This window comes from Lissotriton helveticus, chromosome 12, assembly GCF_964261635.1.
Source record: "Lissotriton helveticus chromosome 12, aLisHel1.1, whole genome shotgun sequence".
Taxonomy (NCBI): Eukaryota; Metazoa; Chordata; class Amphibia; order Caudata; family Salamandridae; genus Lissotriton; species Lissotriton helveticus.
Genome location: NC_136073.1, coordinates 784,051,466 through 784,072,224, shown reverse-complemented (window position 1 = coordinate 784,072,224; position 20,759 = coordinate 784,051,466). Strand labels below are relative to the sequence as shown.

At 42.5% G+C, this 20,759-nt stretch overlaps 1 protein-coding gene across 1 annotated transcript in view; it reads right to left on the bottom strand.

Moving 5' to 3' along the window:
• Positions 1–20,759, bottom strand: part of LOC144799617 (mothers against decapentaplegic homolog 4-like) — a 285,671-nt gene that overhangs the window by 26,501 nt on the left and 238,411 nt on the right. Inside the window, exons 10-11 of the mRNA XM_078671029.1 lie at positions 13,179–13,347; positions 5,574–5,712 (exon numbers count right to left, since the gene is read on the bottom strand). Of these exons, the coding sequence (XP_078527155.1) occupies positions 5,574–5,712; positions 13,179–13,347 (308 nt within the window). The remainder of the gene's footprint in view (positions 1–5,573; positions 5,713–13,178; positions 13,348–20,759) is intronic.

The following is a 20,759-nucleotide window of genomic DNA, read 5'->3' as shown; positions in this document are numbered from 1 at the left end:
GGACTTTGAGCTCTACTACCTGGCCGCCCAACTGCAGACATTCACGCAAGAAGTTGCGAGAGCCTACCGCGGGCCGGACCCGGAGAGGGATGCCGGCACCCCCGCCATGTGTTGGCTTATATTGCCCTGCGGCAAAAGCTGACGCTCAGAGACCTCTCCCAGGAAGAACGGACGTTTCATTTATGCTGGAACCGCACGCAAAAACGAGCGGGAATCCATCACCCATATGCGCCCGAAATCCCACTGGGCATGTTGACGGCATTCCCACACGGGGGAGACTGGTCGCGGCTCCAGTTATGGGAGGAAGCGGGACTGCAGGTAGTTGGGGACTTCAATTCAATTCAATTCAATATTGCTTTATTCGATTTTGGTTGCAAATCATAAAAGCATACATTACAAACATACATATTTCATAAATACAAATTATCAATTAAACATTTATTATACATTTAAAATACATTATTTACAAACTAAAATGTAATTTGATTTGCAACCTGCAAATTGAGTTTAAGTATCTAAGCATTATTTATTAGGTCTGTGAAATTAGGGTTTCAGTTTGTTCTATTGAGTGCTCAAATGTTAAGCGGTGGCAAACAACAGATTTAAGGAAATTTGCCACTAAGAAAACCAAACCTTCACCCTGTAACAGTTGTAGAAACAACAATGCTGGACGATATTGTTTAAAACCAATAGTCCTTAGAAAGGGAACAAGCCATTTTTTCCTAAGGTTATGGTAAAATGTACAAAAAAATAAAATATGGGAAGTGGTTTGCAGCGAGTGCTCATCGCAAGGACAAGGGGGAAGTACTTTTGCCCAATTATTTCTTGTAGGGTGTGTGACCAATCTATGAAAATAATTCATTCTAAACCTTACCAGGAGATGTCGTTCGTAACTCGTAGTATTGTAGGTGAGGTATGGTTGTATTGAAGGTTCTGTTTGTATAAGGAGGGCATGAGTAACAGAAGGTTTCATAATTTCATTAGTTAATCTCAGAGCCTCTAGGTGAGCCAAACATTTCTTTTTTAGAACCTTTCTCGGTACCTCACTAATTAGGGAAGGATTAGAATAGTATTGGGGCCAGCCCAAATCTCGAAAAAAACTCGCTACGTATCGCAGCCACCTTGAGTTACTGGCATCATCCATTTTTACGCAGCCGGAAAGGATTTGTTGGGTAAAAATTGCTTTTTCTGAAGTCCATATCCTGTGCCACAGTAACAATGGTTTGATTCTTGCTAGGTCCGTGATGTATGGGAGACCTAGCTCAATGTGGCAGGCAAGAGAGCCCGTACTACCAGGTACACCAAGTAAATATCTAAGAAACGTATTTTCCACCCGTTGGATGCTATCGAGTACAACAAAGCCCCGCCCCGTACAGAGCCACGGAAAGACATTTGGCTCTGTAAATCTTTAACATTTCCAAGGGTGCTCTCTTCCCCAGCTTTCTGGCAAAATTAGTTAGGGCTGCTGTGGTTCTTAGGAAAAGCAGCTTACGGGTGTCAACAGCAGCTCTCCATGAAAGTTTGTGGTCAATAGTTATGCCTAAATAGCAGTATTTGTCAGTAGTCGCTATTTTTTCTTTATTGAGGTAAATCCCCCTCATTTTATTTTTACGACTTGAACCCACCCTCATAACAAAGGTTTTGCTAATATTTATTTTTAAATCCAAACCTGCCATAAACTTTGAATACCTATCCAGGTTCTTTTGTAATTCAATTGGAGTGCGAGCTAGTATTACTGTATCGTCCGCATACAGTAATGCGGGGATTGGACGATTTTCCACCATTGGTAGGTCTTGGGAGTTTTCCAGCATCTCTCTTTCTAGCCCATTGGTGTATAGGGTAAAAAGGAGGGGAGCCAGGACACATCCCTGCCTCACACCTCTTTCTATAGGGAAATCCTCCGTCAACTCTCCTCCTGCTCCGTAGCGGTCTTTAGCTGTGGCATTAGAGTAGAGTTCCCTCAGGAATTTCACTTCGTTTGGTGGTGCCCCCATATCGGTCAGCAAGGACCAAAGTTTAGAGTGGGAGACATAATCAAACGCAGATGATAAATCCACGTAGATCATATACAAGTCGCCGCCTTTAATGAAGACATATTTATCAATTAGGAGGGAAAGGTTCAATGCCTGCTCCGTGGTCCCTAGCCCTTGACGAAACCCATATTGTAGGTCTGAGATGATTCTTCCTTCCTCCGCCCAATCTTGCAATAATTCTAAAATGACTCGACCTGCCACTTTGCCAAGGGAGTCTAAAAGCGAGATTGGGCGGTAGCAGGATACAGACCCTCTGTCCCCTTTTTTAAATATGGGAACTAATATAGAACGTGACCAGGACTCCAATAAACCAGCATTACAAGTGGCATTCAGGACTCTTGTGAGAAGGGGGGTCCATAAGTCCATTTGGGCTTTAAATAAGTCAATTGGAACGCCATCAGGACCTGGCGCCTTCCCACTTTTACTGGCTTTTAAGGCCTGTGCGACTTCTACCATTGTGAATTGGAGGTTAATAGGATAAGGACTGGGTAAGTCATTACGTGACGGATCTCCAGAATACTGGGAGTCCAAGCTGTGTGAAAAGATCTTAGTAAAATGCTGGACCCAGTCTTTCTCTTGTATCGCTATCTCGATATTCGGAAAATTAGTTGGGGACTTATATGACGATGGCGTGCTAGCCCCATACCAGGCGCTGCAGGAGCGCCACGATCTCCCGAGGGGGGACTACCTACTACACGCGGCTGTGGTGAGGGCTATCCGGGCACACTGGGGGGAGGGTTTGGCTGAACCGCCGACGGCATCGGCTTGCCAGCACACAATGATGGCGGCGGGCACATTCAAGGCGGTGACATGCCTCTACTCGAGAATGTTGAACGAATCCTTGCAGCCGCTAGCGGCGTTGAAGACCAAATGGGAGGCGGACTTACAAAAGGAGATCCCGGACACTACCTGGTCCCAACTAATGCGAAGACCGAGAAAGAGCACTAGGAACGCACGCTTCCAGTTAATACACTTTTATATTCTTCATAGGGCCTACCTCACCCCTGGTAAAATTGCGCAGTACTTCGGAGCGGTAGAAGCGGCGTGTCCCAGATGCAATAAGATAGGTGCGGACTTAGTACATATGCTACGAGACTGCCCACATCTGCAGGACTACTGGACGGACATTGGCGCCACACTGAATGAGGTGACAGACAGGAATCTGCAATTCGACAGTGCCACCAGCATATTACATTGGTTTGCGATCAGCGAAAAGGTTTTTTAAGTGTTTCAGAAAAAATGGCGCACAACTTGTTACGGTAGGGTAATGTTCTAATGGATTGTTTTAGTAGGTGCTTCTTGGTCAGAGGAAAACCTTAACCTCTGCGAAGGAAGAAAGACGAAGGACCTTCTTCTCTTTAAGCTTATGTGATTATGTCCAGAGCACACAATATATATAAGTAGACTGGTTTGTCTGAAAATAACGATAGTAGGGATAGAAAATCGTCAAAAGTCGGGTTCGGGGGACCGGTGATAATTCCAACCCGGTCCTAATTGGGTGGTTTAGAAAAAAAGGGGCGGCAACAGAAGAGTCGCCAGAACCCTTGTTTAGAGTTGCTTCGGAACTTGGCAAGTTGTGCAAGTTCGAAGAGGTAAAGGCAGTGTTGCGCCTTCCTCGTGGAGTCGAACTAGTCTCGGTTCCCGCATCCGGAAACCGAGACTCGTTCGACGCCCCTTTTTTTCTAAACCACCCGATTAGGACCGGGTTAGAATTATCACCGGTCCCCCGAACCCGACTTTTGACGATTTTCGTCAGCCCTGAAGAGTCACAGCCATATGTTGTGATGAAACACGTGTCGGCTTGATTTATATTTACAGTGATTCCCAAGTGGGGAACACTGTGGTTGAATAAAAACCCTTTAAGACTACACGCTGTGTCCGGTCTATCCCTACTATCGTTATTTTCAGACAAACCAGTCTACTTATATATATTGTGTGCTCTGGACATAATCACATATTACATTGGTTTCCACACACACCCAAAAACAAAATATCGAGTAAATTCATCGACATGGGCCTAATATTAGCGAAAAGGGAGCTGACCAAGGGGTGGACGTCGAGAACGGGACCGACACACCGGAGATGGTTGAACGAATTCCTAAAGTGGACGGCGGCCGAGCGCACGATCAGATACCAACTAGCCCGCCGCGGTTCAGACGAACGTGCTCAAGAGGCGGCACTGGCATGGGAGATGTTAGTACAATCACTACGACATAACTCAGTGGAGGAGGAGAGGGGGGAAGACCCTGAGGACCATGGGGACCCGATCGTGGGGGCCGCGGTGCCGGCCCCCCCACTAGACACACACACATAGTACACACCAACTTGCTTCTGACCATTACCACAAATTCATGTCACCCAGAGATAGGCGCAGGCGTGGACACTGAGGGAGGGAGGGGGAGAGGGGAGGGTAGTAGTGCGGGTTCAGGGGCACAAATCGAAGATCAGGGGAACTATTGTCTGATGTTACTGGAGGGACGGGGGTATTGACTGAAAAGCAGACACCGGATTACCTCATATTGAGACCATGGGAGGAAGAAGTGTAACACGCACCGAGGAAGCGGAGGATGCCGCCCGGCCTACGGGATGTGGGCTGAATGGCTGTCTGTACGAATCAGGTGCGGAATTAGATTGAGGAAAAGTCTGTACTGACATGATCCAGTAATGATATGTATACTGTAATTCGATCTGCAATAAAAAACGTTTAAAAAAAAAAAAAGTGATGGCAATGTTGTCAAAGGATGGTTTTTTGCACTTTCGTCGATGACAGATATATGTGTAATGGATTTAGTGCCTTGGACTACTATAGAACTTTTGATGATGCTTTCATTGATGAGGCTGATAAAGGTTTAGCCAACAGATTCCGTGGTGCAGCCGTCGTCTCAAAAGATATCCTTCAAAGGTGACACACTTGCCTTTGTTTTTTAAACTTCCACTGGTTGATGGCAGATCTTCAGTAACCTTGTTTTGTTTTAGCCATCTGTACTTCAGTTAGCTCTACCCCTCTTTTAGATTTGTGAGAATGTTTTTATGAATCTTACTTACTTCTGAGAAGGGGAAGGTTAGCTGATCCCTGCGTGACGTGGCACAGTGAGCCAAAAACAATGGACTGGAATGTAGCTCAACTTAGTTGCTATTGTTTAAGATTAACTCAAGAATTCACCCATGAATTCTTTTTATTATTTAGTCAGGTGTGGGGCATATTACAAACTATTTACAGTGATTTGAGGGGGGATTAGATATGTTAGATTAAGAGAAAGTGTGGCGATACCTGATGCAGGACTTTACACTTCCAATAATTATGAAAAAAGCAAGGATGGAATATGAAAGGTAATTGGTACTACAGTGTAACAGGCAGGGGTGGATTCTAAGCCAGGGGTGGATTCTGAGGCAGGGTTAAATACTGAAGTACATAATGTGGAGCAAAGACTGGTTTATGATCAATCACTTACACTTCAAACTAAGTGCTGTTCCGTTTCGGTCCTGCAATACTCACTACACCCTGAAACAAGCACCACATTTCACCCTGTCAACACTTACTCACAGCAGGGGCAATGCCCCCTACAGAGCCTGGTCCTGGGATGTTTCCAGCGACAGCTGCAGCCTGAGCTGCAGCGGCTGCCTGGGCTGTTGCTGCCTGTTGCTGCATTTGGCGGTGGCACTGTCGTAAGTCGAACACCTGTTATAGTACGACAAATGAAAAAAGAGGAGTGTGAGGAGAATCAAGTAAGCAAGATGTGCTTATTTCACTTTTTAATAAGGCACACTCTACCATGGCAGGAGTCTGTGTGCTTGCAAGTCAAACAACAACGGAAAACAAGCTCATTTTACAAAGCACAGGAATCCAAGAACTACAAGAAACTTGTTACCTGTAGCAGGTTGGAAGGTCAAAAACAGAGAATAGATGATGAGATAAAGTACTGAGATTCTCTGCAGGAGAGAGGAGCTAGTGATGGAGTTTAGAAGAGGATGGTCAGATGAAATACGGGACAAGTACTGGATAAAAGAGGAAGATTAGAAATGTGTGATGCCAAGGTGAAAAGTGGAGATAATGGCAGGGTTATGAAGTAGGAAGAGTGGTATGAGACTTTAAAAATGAACAGTGATGGCACGGTAGAAGTGGGCAGGCGCAAGTTGCGAGGTTAGAGGAGTAGGCAGTTGGTGAGTAAGGAGAAAATCTGAGGGTGGGGTAGATTGGAGAGGAGTTGAGCAAAGGAAGAGAAAATTAGTTACAGCTCAAAGTAGAGTCTAATTTGGTAAGTCTTTATTTTTATTCAAAATTGTAGGTCTTCTTGGCATCCGAGGTCTTCAGGTAACGAATTGCAGGGAGAAGTGTCTGCTCCTGATAGGGCTCATATGCAGGCATGTGCAGTCTTAATTTGTTAGATTGGAATGTGTGAGAAGCTGGGTTTCTGTTGCAATAACCCCCCACGTTTTGCCAGACTACTAATGCACTTTGACTTGATGTGCCCAGGGTCCCTACCAATCAGATTCCCAGGGCCTCTGTTCTTTCCCCAAAACTAACCCAATTGCCATCTCTGGCCACAAGTCAGCCCCTGGTAAATGGTACCACAGGTACCCAGGGCACTGGGACCAGGGAAGACCTCTAAGGGCTGCAGCACTTATTGTGCCACCCTTAGAGGCCCTGTACCTTTACACACACACTGCCTTCGCAGGCTGCGTGTTTTGGTGCAGAACAAAGTGAAGAGTCAACATGGCACACATCCCTGTGTGCCATGCCTACCCACCCAACACACTGCCCTGCATAGATCAGTCACCCCTTTAGCTGGGTGCCCTATGCCAGTGGGGAGGGTACAGGTTCATGAGCTCTGTACCCCTACAGTGTCTAAGTCCATTCTTAGACAGTGTAAGTGCAGTACTGCCATTACCAGTATATGGTGTTGGGAGCTTGTCAGTACGAACTCCACAGCACAATAATGGCTACACTGAAAACGGAGAAGTTTGGTATCAATCTTCTCAGCACATCAAATCCACACTGATGCCAGTGTGGGATTTAATGAAAAATGCACACAGATAGCATCTTAGAGATGCCACCTGAAAAACGATCAGCCTCTAGTGGGTTCCCTGACAGGTACACACCAGCCTGCCACCACGAGACATGTTTCTGGACCCCTAGGGTGGGAGTCTTCGCTCCCTGAGCCCAAGAACAAAGCCTTTCCTGGGCGGAAGTGTTCACACCTCCCCAGGCCTGGAAGAGCCATCTGTGGCAGGGGAGCTTCAAAGGCCTGGCAGCCTTTGTAATGCGACCACCAGCCTCTCCTGCTATCAGAAGCAGGTCCCCTTCCTGTCTCCCCTCATTTATTTACGTCGGGAAGACAGGTGGGAAAAACTAGCCAGCCCAGAAGGTGTGCCCACCTCTGCCAACTCCATTTCCATGGTGTTCTTGAGGAAACGTGAGTAGATCCTGACAGTGATGATGGAGGCAGTGGTTGGGTGGAGGTGTTTGTGGTGGAGGAGGCGAAGTGATGTTGCAAGAGGAGGTAGTGGTTCATGTGGGAGGGCACTAATGCCCCGTTTCCTACGTTTTTTAATCTTGGGAGCTGAGGGAGACTCCAAAGCAAGCTTTACCATGTAGTGGTGTGTGTTTATTTTGCTACCCATATTCATGGTGCTGGCTAATATCTTTATTCAGGGATTAGAGGGTGTGGAGGTGAGCTTCCTGGTCTTCTTCCACTAGATCAGAGTCGGAAGAGAAGGTCGCACTGGTCTCAGCGGTGGCTGGTAGGGCAGATGCCTGAAGGAAAAGCTTCTTCACTCTCCTCAACGTCGAGCAAGGGATATTGCCCTAAGATGCCGGTGAGTCATCGGAGAGTTACCACTGCAGATTCTGATGTGTGCACCTTCCCTCTCTTCATAATGTAGGAAGCTGGCTCTTTTTATGATTTATCAAAATTAGATATATCGTGCAAAGAGGCTAGGGGTTCACTTATGAGTGGACAAGGGCATGCTCTAGCAATCCCAAGGTGTCTTCTATGGGGTATTGTGGTTGAGCAGCATTCGGCTTATCAGAGAGGAGTATAAGACATATGTAACTACACACAAAAGTCATTAAATGATGCACACAACTCAATAAGGAGATTCACACCAATTTATAAAAATAACATGTATCTTTATATTTACTTGAGCATCAGAATCAATACGATCAGGTAAGTACATTTTTTTAAAGAAAAACGTTTGCATTAAAAAAGTCAACAGTGCAATTTCTAGAAGCTGCAAAGTTATCCAATGGGAAGAAAAACGAGCACGGAGACTTACGAGACTAATCTCCTGGACTTAAGGTGAGTGGAGGGCAAGGTCCAAGGCAGCGCCAGCAAGACACCTCCAGTTGCACTAGGAAGGCCGGATGCAGGACTGCCATACACCATTGGGTGCCCAGTGGAAATCAACTGGGATTGGTCTTGGTGAAAAGATGCTGCAGGTTTTGACTGCGAGGCCCGTCGGGCTAAACCATTAAGGGGCTCAGGCCTCATGATGCTCAGGCACTTGGGGACACCTTTGGTCCTCTTGTCCACGGGCCAGGGGTGACGGGCGCAGAGGTGGACTCCGGGTTTTAGTCACCAGGAGCAGTTGAGTTAGAGGGGGCCTGCAAATTGAGGCTGCAGGCATCGTTGAGAAGTCAATAGCGGAGAAACCCAAGGTGGACTTCGAGTTTGGAGGGTGTGGGGGCCACATTGGTACAGTTGGCCCACTTCAGCTCAGGCTAGGCATCTCGGGAGCAGTGGTGCTTTCTGGCATTGGGTTTCTGCGGTCTTTGTGTCTTACAGCTCAATCTTTAGCACCTGCAGGATGCAGGGTAACAGATCTGCTCTCTCACTTGAGTTCTTGGTTCCTGGGTGAAGTAATGGAGGGTCTCCCAGACTTTGGAGACTCAGCAGCTGCCAGACAAGTTGTCTTTCGGTGCAATTGTCGAAGCAGGCAGACCGGCAGGACTGGTGCCAAGTCAGTAGCTGGATTTACTGCTCTTGGTGACTCTTCATGCCCATCTTCTTTCATGTCAGCAGGATTTGCTGTTTTAGTGCCAGAGGCTCCCCTAAATCCTGAATTTAGGGGCATTGGGGTAGTATCTTATGGAGTACCTACCCATGGGGTCACTACGCACCTATATACCATCTCCCTTTGGGAAAGGAAAAATAACCCAGTCTCAGAGTTCCTACGTTTGTCATCACCAAGATGGCAAACTCCGAAAAGTAATGTCCACTTCAGGTAGCCCATCTTAGGGGTCATACTAGCCTGGAGGTGGGCATGTCTACCTGACGAGCTAATCTTCCTACCTGTCCAGGTGCCAAAGGGATCTGAACGAAGGGGGCTGGCTTCCTCTCCTCTGAGGGGAACCAGGTATGCATATCAAAGGCAGGGGCTTCTTTGAATCTCTCCTGCCCTAGAATGTTGATCAGCAGGTCATCCTGCGGTAGGAGGTGTGAGCATTCCTGCCCTAGCAGGCTTTGTTTCTGACCTCCTGAGAGCGGAGGCCCTCACCTTTTGGGGTCTCTCGGTGCATGCTGGCGTAAACTAGTCAGTCAGCACACCAGCGCTTGGTAGGTTTTCAGGGGGCACCTCGAAGGGGCCCTGTGGACGCATGTATTGATAAATCCAACCCTGGCATCAGCGTGGGTTCATTAATACGAGATGTTTGATACCAAACATCCCTACTTTCAGTGAAGCCATCATGTAGCTGGGGAACTTGTTTTCACCAGTGTCCACCATATGTAGTCAAAATGGGTTCCCTGTCCACTTTTACTGGCAGCAATAGGGCTGACCAGCACAGGGGCATATCTGCTCGTGCAGTTATACCCTCACCTGTAGTAAAGGGCACCCTGGCTTAGGGCTGTCAGGCTGCAGTAGGGGTGACTTACCTATACTATATGCAGTGTCTGTAAGCATGGCACACACCGATGTGTGCCATGTCGTGTTTTCACTTTTGTCTGCACCAAGATACATAGCCTGCAGTGACAGTCTGTATGAGTTTTTTGAGGGGTCTTTGAGGGTGGCACAATTAGTGCTGCAGTCCTTAAGTGCCCTCTTTGGCCTCCTTGCCCTAGGTACCAGGGGAACCACTGACTAAAGACTAACATGGAGTGCCAAAGGTATTGCCAATTGGGGTACAACTGCTCCATTTTGGGAAAGAGATAATGGCACTGGGGACCCGGTTAGCAGGCACCAAGTGCACTTCCACTCCAAATCACATCAAATACCAGGCAAAAAGTGCGGATGACCATGTCACAAAAGGCTACAATCCTACACGTACTGAAGAGTTTTCTGCAGGCCAAAGGAAAGGTAGGCCTCGCATGTAGAACTGTTGTTTTTGATGGGGGCAGAGGTTACACACTTCATGTCAGTCGGTCCACAGGAAAGGCACGTGGCACTGGGGACAGTTCTAAAATGGAAACATCCTATCATCCTGTGTGCATTCTCAGTGAAGAAGCTGATGAGAACATTGTCAATGTCGAGAAGCACGCAACCCTGAAGAGGTCCTGATGGCCTGATGGTTGTAGTCAGTCTTTTGGAAGGAGTTGCAGAGAAGCTAGGGTGATGAAGGCGTCTTTTTAACCGAGTATCAGAGTTGAATTGACCGGTTGGTCCTGAACGAGACCTTGAGGAACATGTCAACCTCTGAACCGTGGTAATACCAGTCCAGACCCAATCCTGGGGGAAAACAATTGAACATGGAGTTCTGTGCCCATGAGCATTGTTAACACAGGGAGGAGTCACTAAATACTTTGTGATTTGTGTCTTCGAATAAAAACTAATTGCAAATGTTTGAGCGCGCAACACTAGATGGCAGGAGTATCGAGAGCATGTGTATCTACAGCAACACGTTAAGAACATGCAATGACGCAGTCCCATGTCAATTTGTAGGCATGTGCTTGAACACAAGTGTGCCTACAAAAGGATACAGGCTTTTTTTTTACTTTTATTTACTAATCTGGAATAGATCAGTACATAAAAAAATAGACCTAAAGTGCTTTGTCTGGGAGGTTAGAGCTGAACTGATGGAGGATAATGGTACTATTTTGAGGGGTAAATAGTTGTTTGAATGCACTCACTGCATGAAATGGTGTTAAGTTTGGCCCATGAATGATATTTTGGAATTGTTAAGACTAAGTTTGCTGTGAAAAAGTTGTTTTGCCGGCTGGGTGTGGACCTTGCTGTGGAAAGATTTGTAAGTAAATGTTCTGTATGTGCAGGAGCTGACAAATCGTTGCCGACTGCAAGACCTCCTATGTGCAGTGGTCCTAGTCCCATGAATCCTTGGGAATCAGGTGCTCAGGATATTATAGGACCTGTTGGCTCTTTACATAAGTTTATTTTAGTCCTCATTGATTAGTTTTTAAATAGCCCGTTGTGAAGGTTGTAGACAAGGCAGATAAGGATTCAGTGATGTTGATCCTTGACCTGGTATTTGTTTCAGAAGGTATCCCTGCTACCATTTTGAGTGGCAAGTTGAATCAAAAAAGCTAAAAAGTAAATTGAGAAAGTTGGGGTTAAACAAAGGACCACTTCTTTATATAATTGAAGTGGGAATGGCATGGTAGAGAGTTTTAACTGTGAGATCAAAGGAGCTATACAGTTGGCCTTAGTTAGTTGCAATGACCGGGTTATGCAACTCGGAAAAACTGTTTGACCCTATAGAGTCACATATAATGAAACTACTGATGTATCTCCTTTTCTGATGAAGAGAGGACGGAATCCTAGAACTAAGTCCAACCCTGGGTGGTTGTTCCGCACAGGAGTTGAATAGTGGTATGTGAAAGTAGTTTGTGGAACAATTTGTGAAGGACAATAGAAAAGTAATATAAATTACGATTCCAAGAAATGAACTAAGGTGGTGAATGTTAAAATTAGTGATTGGGTTTGTGTAAAAAAATAGGTAATGTTGCTAAGGGTAAGAGTCAGTTTTATGAACCTGAAGAAGTGAATGAAGTGTTGAAGAATTCAGTCAGGTTGAGTAATGGGAAAGTAGGGAATCTCAATCGAGTGGGCTTTGGGCCTTTAAAACATGAGGAAGAGTATTAGGAAAGAATCTCCTAATTATTTTCAAGATCCTTTGGAGGATGCGCCTGTCACGGCTGACTGCTCCATTGAGTTAACACCTGAACAGACAACAGGTGGAAAACATAACTCTGACGTGCATGATTTGATTTCTAAGGGGGGTGATGTGGGGTCAGCCATTGGATCATCAGAGGAAACATCAGGAAGTGTACCATCAGAGCCTGACGTAAATGGTACACTCAATAAAAGAATAAGGAAACCACTAAAGTGGTTAGAAGATTATGTACAAGGAAATTCTTAGTTTGTGAACTTTATCAGAATACATTTGAGCTCTTTCATGTTTTGTTTTATTAATTGGATTTGGGTTTAGAGTTATATTTTAATTTTGCTTTGGTATATGTTATATTTTAGTTTTCAAATGTATTTAGTTTAGTCACTTCTTTAAATTCTTTAATAAAGGGGGGGTGTTGTAGGCTTGCTGGTTGCTTTAGAATTGAGGGTATGTAATAATGGGGTAGAGCTTATGTACATTCTATATGATGTAAGAGAAGGGCACTTGGTGGAGAGAGGGAGAAGAGGTAAGGTGTGTGCTGCCCTGTTGCTGTGCTTCTATCTTCAGGCTTTGTGGTTAATAAATGTTCCATAAGTGAAACTGTGTGGTATCTTCTCTACACCGCCTTCTTGGTGCCCATTTTGTATCTCCTAGAATTACTGAATTTTACTGTGCACCCATACTTCTCTCATCCTCAAAGGGAATTTAAAATTCTAGCTTAGTAATAAGATTCTCCTTGCTGTCTTTTTCCCTTGATCCATGAATCTAGGACTAATGAGAAAATGAAGACTTGATATGTTGGATATCCTTTTAGGTTCATCTTTAGCAGTATCAAGCAATCCATTACTCTGTGTCTCTTTGGAGCAAAGGAAGACAATGTGTCTGAAAATAACAACGCCTCCTTTCCTATGCAATTGTTTTCTGGTAATGCCTTGGCTACCAGAAGCAGAAGACTATGCACTCAATGGCGACTTCAACTTGTGTTTCTCAAGTATGATTTTGGAAAAAGGGATGGCAGTCATTGATATACATCTAGGCAAAATAAAGCATGCTCCGTGTAATAAGGGCGTGCAATCATTTACCTTTATATATGCTCCTGGGTATATTTTGTGGACTGCATCTCCAGGAGCCCGTCCTGCTTCCCTGTCCAGGTAATAACTTTGCACAAAAACAGCATGATCACTGAGACATCTCATCCACACATCACCTTCGCCTCGGCACTCCAGCTGCACGCCTTTCCCTATATGTAACCTGAAGGAAAGGGAGTGAAAGAATACGGTTCACTAATCTTGTGAAGCCATGAGGATGAATTGTAAGCATCAGAGTATCAATACTTAAAAACTTCTTTTGGAGAATTATTAGCTGGCCAATACAAGTTAGAAACTAAACACAGAAGGCAATGAGAATATTTAAAAGGCTAAATATTAGGAACCTGTGCGATTCTGTCCTGTATTCCCGTCAAGAGGTCTGGTGACATCACAAACCAGGAAGATGAAGGCCAAGTGGTTTGTATAGGTCATCAGTTCCCTGCTACGGAATTATAGAACTACATTACACATTATCATTATGTATCTTTTCTATTACATTTTCTTTTTGGCACCGTTAGCTTGAAAAGATTTTTTTCGAACAGTGAAATGTTTATTATTAGTGAAATACTAGACACTACTGTTTGATTGCCAGTGGTAAACAAATAAGAGAACTGTAGCGATCTTTCACATTTTTTCGCCAATAATTTAAAGTCAGAAAGTTATCTGGATAAAAATCATTTTCTTAAGTAGTAATATGATCATGTATTATATAACACTTGGTATGTTCCATCGTCTCCTTTCCCCCTGTGGTAGCACATTCCACTATGTTCTATATGGAGTGTGGTGACAGTTTCACTGTCTGTAAAGGTACCACTGAGGCTTGAGGTTATTCTCCTTTTGGCTTCATAAATTCCTCAATCAACTGCCACCAGCTTCATGCCTTTTTCAAGAACCATCTCCAAATACGTTGATAAGAATGTCGAATTTTAGAAAAACAGCCTTTGTTTGATTAAAAGGACATTACTTCCACGGAACATAATGGTTGTTAAAGCTGTTCTCTGAACGTTGCAGCTAACAAGGGCACTGCCTGGAATCGGAATGTTATTTGTTTTACTTTTCATGAATGGCCAACGCTCAGCATAATCACTTACTATTCAAATGATTTCCACTTAAAATTATTGCATGTACATTTACCCCACTGGCTATCTTGAAAATCAGCGATTGCTCCAGCCTTCTGGGACAATGGTGGACAAGGTAAACCTCAGAAAATTCTTGCAATAAAATATTTGTGATGGAATAAATGCACCTGGAACCATGGAGTATGGCTGTGATGACTATTCCTAAGTGGACAGTATTTTACAAGCTGAAATATCGGTCAAGTTAAATCACTTTAGGATTAAACTGCAAGCCAGGACCCCTTCCACACCTGCCAGGTTACATCAATCCGATAACCTCATGTTGCACGAGCCCCCACTCACACTTACCACCTGCTTTGAGCAAGTGGTATTTCTGAGCGATAGTCCCCACAGAACTGAGAATTCCCAGTAGAATTCCACGCTGAAGAAAGCAGTTTGGCAAAGTTATTCCTAATTCCACGGGGATAAATTCGGAAGAGATGGTGGAACCGAAAGCTCCAGCCACCTGGTATTGCCACATCCAAATCTTTTTAACTTGTACTCAAGGAATATGCAGGTCTTAAACTGAAATATGCAATCCGTTTTTTTTGTTTAGGTAAAGAGACGGATTCAGAGCTCGGAGATCAACAAATTGTCCAGCTATATAAATCTGTATTTCCTGACTTTTGGTTTGTGCAGCAAATTCTGACAACCGTTTTAGGAACACCTTGTCTAAAAGCCAAACGGAGCATTTTGTACTGGTACCACCCTTTCCCACCATTCCATAGTGTAATATCATATAGCTATTACTGCTGTGTAACATGAATCAGTGATAGCTATCTGGTTCATTAGAATGTTGGGAACTGTTGCTGTATTGTCTTAGTGATAGAATGTTTGGACTCAAAGAAGACAGTTACTCTAAGCCTGGGAGCTTTTGAGACGAAGGCTAGACATTTGAGGCTGGAGTGTTGTTAACCTATTACTTTACTTAACACCTTAGGAGCTAGTAAACAAACCTCCCCAGTGCTGCGCTGTCCATTATCCAGTGCTGAACTGGACGTCCAGCGGTCGCACGCAGCACTGGGGAGGTAGTGCCCGTGACGACCGTTGGCCGACGGCAGCACCTAAAGGGTTAATAAAGTAACCTGTACATCAAATATATATTAGCCTTCATCATCATTTCACTGGCGATGATCTGGAAGAAGAAATACGAACCGTTTTTCGGATTTCAACACTTCAACTCGAAATTAAAGAAAACCAAGTTCCATCTGCTCAAGATCTCTTTTAACCTCTTCAGTGCTGCGCGAATTTCGCTGCAGTGCTGAAGGGTCATAAATCACATTGACTCATGACGGAAATGTTCCGTCATCAGCACCGACGCTGATGACGGAACCGTTCCGTCATGAGCATGGAAGGGGTTAAACTGTTCCTGTACAACATCGTCTTCATTCTCCTTCATCAGAAGAAAACCTGCGATGATTAACATGATTGAACTACTTTGAAAGACTTCTTCTGAACTCATACCTGACAGTAAGGAGGTCTGGTGGTTGGTTTTGGGCTTGAACACTTGGACTTTTATTTTTTTATAATTCCTGGTGAAAGCCTCTCTACGCGAGCTCTTCTTTTGACACACAAGGGCTCTATGCGTGCATTTCACCTTAAAACACACGAGACTGAGAGCGTACATACTTCCCCGCGCAAGCTTCTCTTTCAACATATGAGGACTCTGCGCTCTGTGCACGCATTACATGTAAACCCGCACGAGGCTGAGAGCGTGTCATACTGCGTCATTCTAGTTTCTTCCTGATTTGACATGAGTCATTTCGTGCTTAGGTTACTCAAGAAATGTTCCTTTTCATTGGCCTGACATCACAATACTTGGAAATTCACAGCCAATCCTGCGCTTTGTTTCACTGTTATTAACCTCATTGTCTCTGAAGTGCTTGACAATATCCTGCTCTCGGATATTCATCGGTATCTTAGCAACACTGACGTCTTCGGCAAAATCCACGGCTGTTTCCTGGTAACTGTTGTCAGTTTCTTAGCAACTCTCACGCTAACGCGTATGGCCATAATTTCATAACGTCTGCTTATCCTCGCTGATACTCAATCGTCAAGTTATTTACATCACGTGTGCACATTAATCAAATTATTTACATCGTCTGTGTTCTTCAATTTAGTGTGCAGCCTTATTTTAAAATCGCTGACACACACAACTCATTCTGTTAACATTTTGTTCACAACTTTCTTCAATTTTAATCTCTAACTATATTTATACATCGTTGACATACACAGTTTTTTCTCAATTTTCAATATTTTGTGTGCAGCTTTATTTCAACATCGCTGACACACACAGCTCATTCTTTTAACACTTCGGTGTGTAGCTTTCTTCAATTTTAGTATAAAACTTTATTGTTACTTCGCTGACACACAGTTTATTACTCTTTTTTTTATTTTTATATTTCAGTGTCTTCTACGTTGTTTATTCACACTCTGTATTGCTAACACAATGCAAAATGTTCCAGCTCCTCCTTTTTTTCTTATGAATCCAGGTGAGCCACAAATTCCTTGGAAAAAGTGGAAAAATGTTTTCTTTAATTATTCAAGGGTATGTGGAACACCTTTGAGTGCTGAACCAAGACAGATTTATTACTTCACTGCCTTGGTTCAGAAGGCCAAGAAGTCTCTGAACATTTACCTGACCTATCTGATGATTTAAGCAATAACTTAAATGAGTATGAAGTGTGTATTAAAAAATTGGATCTGCATTATTTACCAAACATTTCCAGAGTTTTAGAAAGATACCATTTTGGAAAACGTGTACAAAAGCCAGGTGAGTCTGTTGAACAACATCTCTCTGTGTTAAGGAAATTGGCATCCACTTGTTCTTTTGATACATCTACTGAAGAAAAACTTCATGATCAGTTTATGTTGGGATGTTCAATTGAGAAAGCCAAAGATACATTCTGGCAAAAAGATGATACTTCTCTTTTTGAAGTAGTCACTATTGCTAAAAATTTAGAACATAGCAAAGCCTGTGTCGAAGAAATAAAAAAAATGATACTACCTTAAAAGAAGAAACAGCTCATAGTATCTCTGTTAGCAAAAAGAATGTTGATACCCACATTGCGAAACCTATTCAGAAAATTTCTAGTAATTTTCAACGTACTCAATGGAAAGATAATTCTATGCCTTCCACTTCCAACGTAGGAAAATGTTTTAGATGTGGTGATGTTGGTCATTATGCCAATTCTAAAGATTGTGTTCGGTGGAAATCCGCTTGTAAAAGATGTGGGAGGAAAGGTCCTCTTACTAAATCTTGTCGTAGCTCAAATGGATACATTCATAAAAAAAAAAATTAAGAAGTCACTTGTGATTTTGTTGATGATTCATCTGTTGATGAAATTATTATGCAAATTCAAGATGGTACGAGTGGTACATGGGAATCTGTTAAAATAGATGGTTCTTCTGTTTCCATGCTACTTGATTCTGGAGCAAAGATAACTCTAATCCCAAATACTTTCTTTGAAAAATTCTTAGCACATAAAATTAGGCTTTTGAGTCCAGATATTTCTCCTAAAGGGAATGGTGGACAACCTATTAAATTGGTTGGTTATTTTAATGGTTCAATTCAATTTAAAAACAGATACACTGCAGGGAAAATTTACGTTTCTGTAAGGGGTGACTCTCTTATTAGTTGGATTTATCAAAAAGAATTAGATGTTTACTTAGATCCAAATGCTAACCCAGCAGTAAGATTGAGAGAGAACTTTGAAGTCAATTCTGTTGATGTAAGCAAGCCAAAATTTGAAGAAGAATTCCCTGAGGTTTTTAATAAACGACTGGGTTGTATAAAAAAATACATTCACAAAATTAAAATTAGAGATGATGCCAAACCGGTTAAAAGTAGAGTTAGAAATGTACCTCTAATTGTTAAGGAAAACATGAAAGTTGGGTTAGATAAGTTGAAAGAAAATGGCATCATAGAAGAAGTTGAAGCTACTCAATGGCTTGCTCCAGTTGTTATGGTGAACAAACCTAATGGTGAGGTTCGTCTTTGTGTAGACTTGCGTGAATTAAACAAAAATGTTGTTGTGGATCATTATCCTCTTTCAAATATTAATTAAATTATGACAATGTTAAATGGGGCTAAATATTTTACAACAGTAGATCTCACGTCAGCATATCATCAGGTGAGACTTCACCATGAATCTCAAGAATTGACAGCTTTCATTACTCTGGCACTTTTAAATATCTTTGCATGCCATTCGGACTAATATCAGCTGCTGCTGTATTTCAGAGGGTCATGGAAAAATTTTTGGATGGTTTGGTAGGCATTAAGATTTATCAAGATGACGTTCTTATTTTTGAGAAGATGTTAATGTACACAACAAAAGAGTCCGTGAGGTTTTGCAAAGATTTAAAGAAAATGGTATCACATTAAAAGCTAGCAAATGTAAATTTAATTTGATGGAAATTGACTATTTAGGTCACAAGATAACTCAGAATGGAATTCAACCAAAGGGAGATTTAGTTGAAACTATTAACAATCTAACCAGTCCGTCATCAAAAGAAGAAGTTGTCAAATTTTTAGGAATGACAGAATATTATAATAAATGAATTCCTAATTTTGCTGAGAAAACAAAAAATTTAAGATCTCTTCTCAGAAAGGGTGTTTCTTTTATTTGGAGTGACATATGTGAAGAGGAGTTTTGCAAAAGAAAAGAATTGTTAAAGATTGCTTCCAGTCTTCAAAGTTTTGAACCAGGTGATGAATCTATTATTATGACTGATGCAAGCTCGAAAGGACTTGGTTCGGTATTGTTACAGAGACATAATGGCTTGGAGAAAACAATTATTTTCATATCAAGAGCTCTTAGGGATGCCGAACTGAATTATTCGGTTATAGAAAAAGAGGCGTTGGCTGTTTCGTGGTCAATACCAAAACTTAAAAAATGTATATGGGGTAATGAATTTCTAATACAAACAGATCATACACCCCTCAAAGAAATTTTTGAAAGTAAAGGATTGGATGCTCTTTTTGCCAGGATTAAACGCTGGGTCATAGGTTTACAAGAATTTCACATTAAAGTACAATATATTCCTGGTTCTAGTAATTGGGTTGCAGATTGTTGTTCACGACTAGTTAATTTAACAGATGTTGGAGAGGACAAGTTAGATATAGATGAAAATGTGGATGTCTGTGAGATTAGGGAAGGCATTATAAGTGAAGATGAATGGTTGACAGAAATTAACAAAGATTCTATACTTCAGGCTGTTTTTGAAAGGATAACAAATACTTGGTCTGTCTCAGACAAGAATAATGAAGCTTTACGAGCGTTTTGGAGAGTCAAAGATGAACTGTCTTGTCAGGCTGGTTTTGTGTTCAGAGGCTCTAGACTTATTCCTCCTTCTGCTTTGAGGGAAGGTTTAATTTCCTTAGCTCATGAAAGCCACCCAAGAATCTCAAAGACCAAAGAGAGGTTACGGATGATGTATTGGTGGCCTGGGATGGACATTCAAATTGAGCGTGTTGTGCGTGAATGTGGTGAGTGTTGCAATGCTAATAAAACATACAAATGTAGAACACAACCTAAGATAATAAGAGATATTCCAAAAGAACCTTGGCATGAGGTCTCATTTGATATTTTGGGACCTATTCGCCTTGGAACTGTTGACAAATATGTTTTAGTTTTGTTAGACATGTTCTCCAGATGGCTAGAAGTTGCTATTATAAATACTGTTGAGTCTCAGGTTGTTATTGCGTTTCTTGAATCTGTTTTTGAGAGAGAAGGTTTTCCAAATTCTCTATTATCTGATAATGAGGTACAGTTGGTATCTCGGGAGATGTAAACTTTCTTAAAAGAGAGAGGAATTAGAAATAAGAAATCCTCTCTATATCATCCCGAGACCAACAGCATGGTAGAAAGATTCAATAAGGTATTGAAAGAAACTATACAGCGTGCTGTTTCTAATAACTTGTGTTGGAAAAGTGAGATTCTTAATAAAGTAAAGAATTATAGGATAACTCCACATTCTAGTACGGGGTTTTCTCCCTTTGAATTATTTAGAAGGAGGAAAGCTAATACCTTAGTATGTCCCTCTTGGGTTAATGATGTGACTGACAACGATTTATCTGTGAATCAAAAGGAAGACTTGAACGACGTTAAAGAACATAACTTGGCTGTTAAGAGGAGAAAATGTTATTTGACACAAGAAAAGCTACAAACAAAACATATGTTCAAATTGGGGATTTTGTCAAAATAGAGAAGCCTCGGTATTCTCTCTGTTCTTCTGGATCTAAATTTTCATCTCCTTTAAGAGTGGTGAAACTTTTTGGAAATGCCATCCAAACGGAAGATCACCGTATCTGGAATTTGAATCGTATAGTAAAAATTGTCAAGAATGATGTTATGAATGCTAACCATGATGTAAATGTTCCTGATGAAAGAGGATCTCAAATTCATAATTCTGTTGTGAGAAAGTCGTTCAGAGTTTACAAGAGACCTTCATATTTGAA